The 1,193-nt window shown below is 48.4% G+C and overlaps 1 protein-coding gene across 1 annotated transcript; it reads left to right on the top strand. All coding sequences in view use genetic code 11, as the record gives it.

Moving 5' to 3' along the window:
- Positions 1–33: 33 nt before the first annotated feature.
- On the top strand, positions 34–546 carry EGR_03316 (hypothetical protein; the record flags this gene model as incomplete). Its single annotated transcript, XM_024492565.1, has 2 exons — positions 34–64; positions 389–546. 2 exons carry the CDS (start codon positions 34–36, stop codon positions 544–546), a joined length of 189 nt encoding a protein of 62 aa, XP_024352966.1.
- Positions 547–1,193: the final 647 nt, after the last annotated feature.

The following is a 1,193-nucleotide window of genomic DNA, read 5'->3' as shown; positions in this document are numbered from 1 at the left end:
CCACAACAATGGTGACAAGGGCAAGCAGAGCCGATGGCAATTAACAAGGTTCCTCAGTTGGCTGGTTTAGCATTGCATCTAAAGGTCACAGATGGGTCAACCTGAGGTGACAAGCGATTGAGGGGCTATTGAAAACCCACCGAATTTCGGCAACCTGCCCTGTCGTCTGACATGCTACCGCATCATAAATACTGCGTGCCTAACTGTACCCTCTCCCTCCCACATTCCCACTGGACAAAGGGAATCCGGATAGCTGGATGGCACTGAGAATCAAAAAGACGTGGCGTCACGTGGCCAATATCATTGCAGGCTCTATTGCATAGACCTCATCTTCCTCATATACCCCCACAACAAACGGCAACTGATGAATAAAATGACCTCGTTGCAGAGCCTCAAGCACCCCTCCGCGTCAACAAATCAGTGTTAGACCTCCATGTAGTCTACAAGGAAGACAAAACCGCTGATTCTTACAAGTCGGCAGCATCCATCAGCTACCTTGCAATCGCATGTCTCCTCGCTTTCATAACCTTCGCACCTGCCTCATGATGACTTTACAGCCACAACTAGCTTCCCACTAGTCATTCACTGCACACATTACCCAATTCGGGGCAGATTCACCTGATGTGCAGTCTTCATCTTGTTTTCCCTCGTCTTGGATGCATAAATGCAACCGCATCGTGCGTGTTGGTGAATATCGCCTCCAAGATGAATCTCCTTCTCATCCCGCATAAGAAAGCCTCCATTGATGCGACAGGGAAACAGCCAAAATGCACCAGTACCGACAGATAGAAAGCTCGTTCTCTTCAGTGCACCCCTTCCCCCACCCACCGGATCCTTCACAGCCCAAATACAGCCAATGCCTTCAACACCAACTCAACGGGGCTCCAATTCGGCAACATCGGTTAACATAATGCATGCTCGTCTTAGCCCTTGTTTACACGCTGTTAAGAAAATCGTCGTTTGTTGTATGAATGTTGGCTTTCAGTTGACAAAGCATCTATGTCAAGCCGCGCTTCAGCGTTGACGGAAAAATTGGAAGCATTAATGCTACCGCTCCCTTCAACACCAGCAAGCATTGCCCACTCACTACATCTTGCTCTCTTAGGTATTTGCACTGGCACTGGTGTTTAGTTGACACATTTCACCAAACTTAAGTCATCCTTCGATAGCGACCTTGGAACCAGCACCCATAA

The sequence above is a fragment of the Echinococcus granulosus genome (genome assembly GCF_000524195.1).
Source record: "Echinococcus granulosus chromosome Unknown EG_S00017, whole genome shotgun sequence".
Taxonomy (NCBI): domain Eukaryota; kingdom Metazoa; phylum Platyhelminthes; class Cestoda; order Cyclophyllidea; family Taeniidae; genus Echinococcus; species Echinococcus granulosus.
Note: the sequence above shows the minus strand (reverse complement) of the source record. Positions and strands in the feature narration are given on the sequence as shown.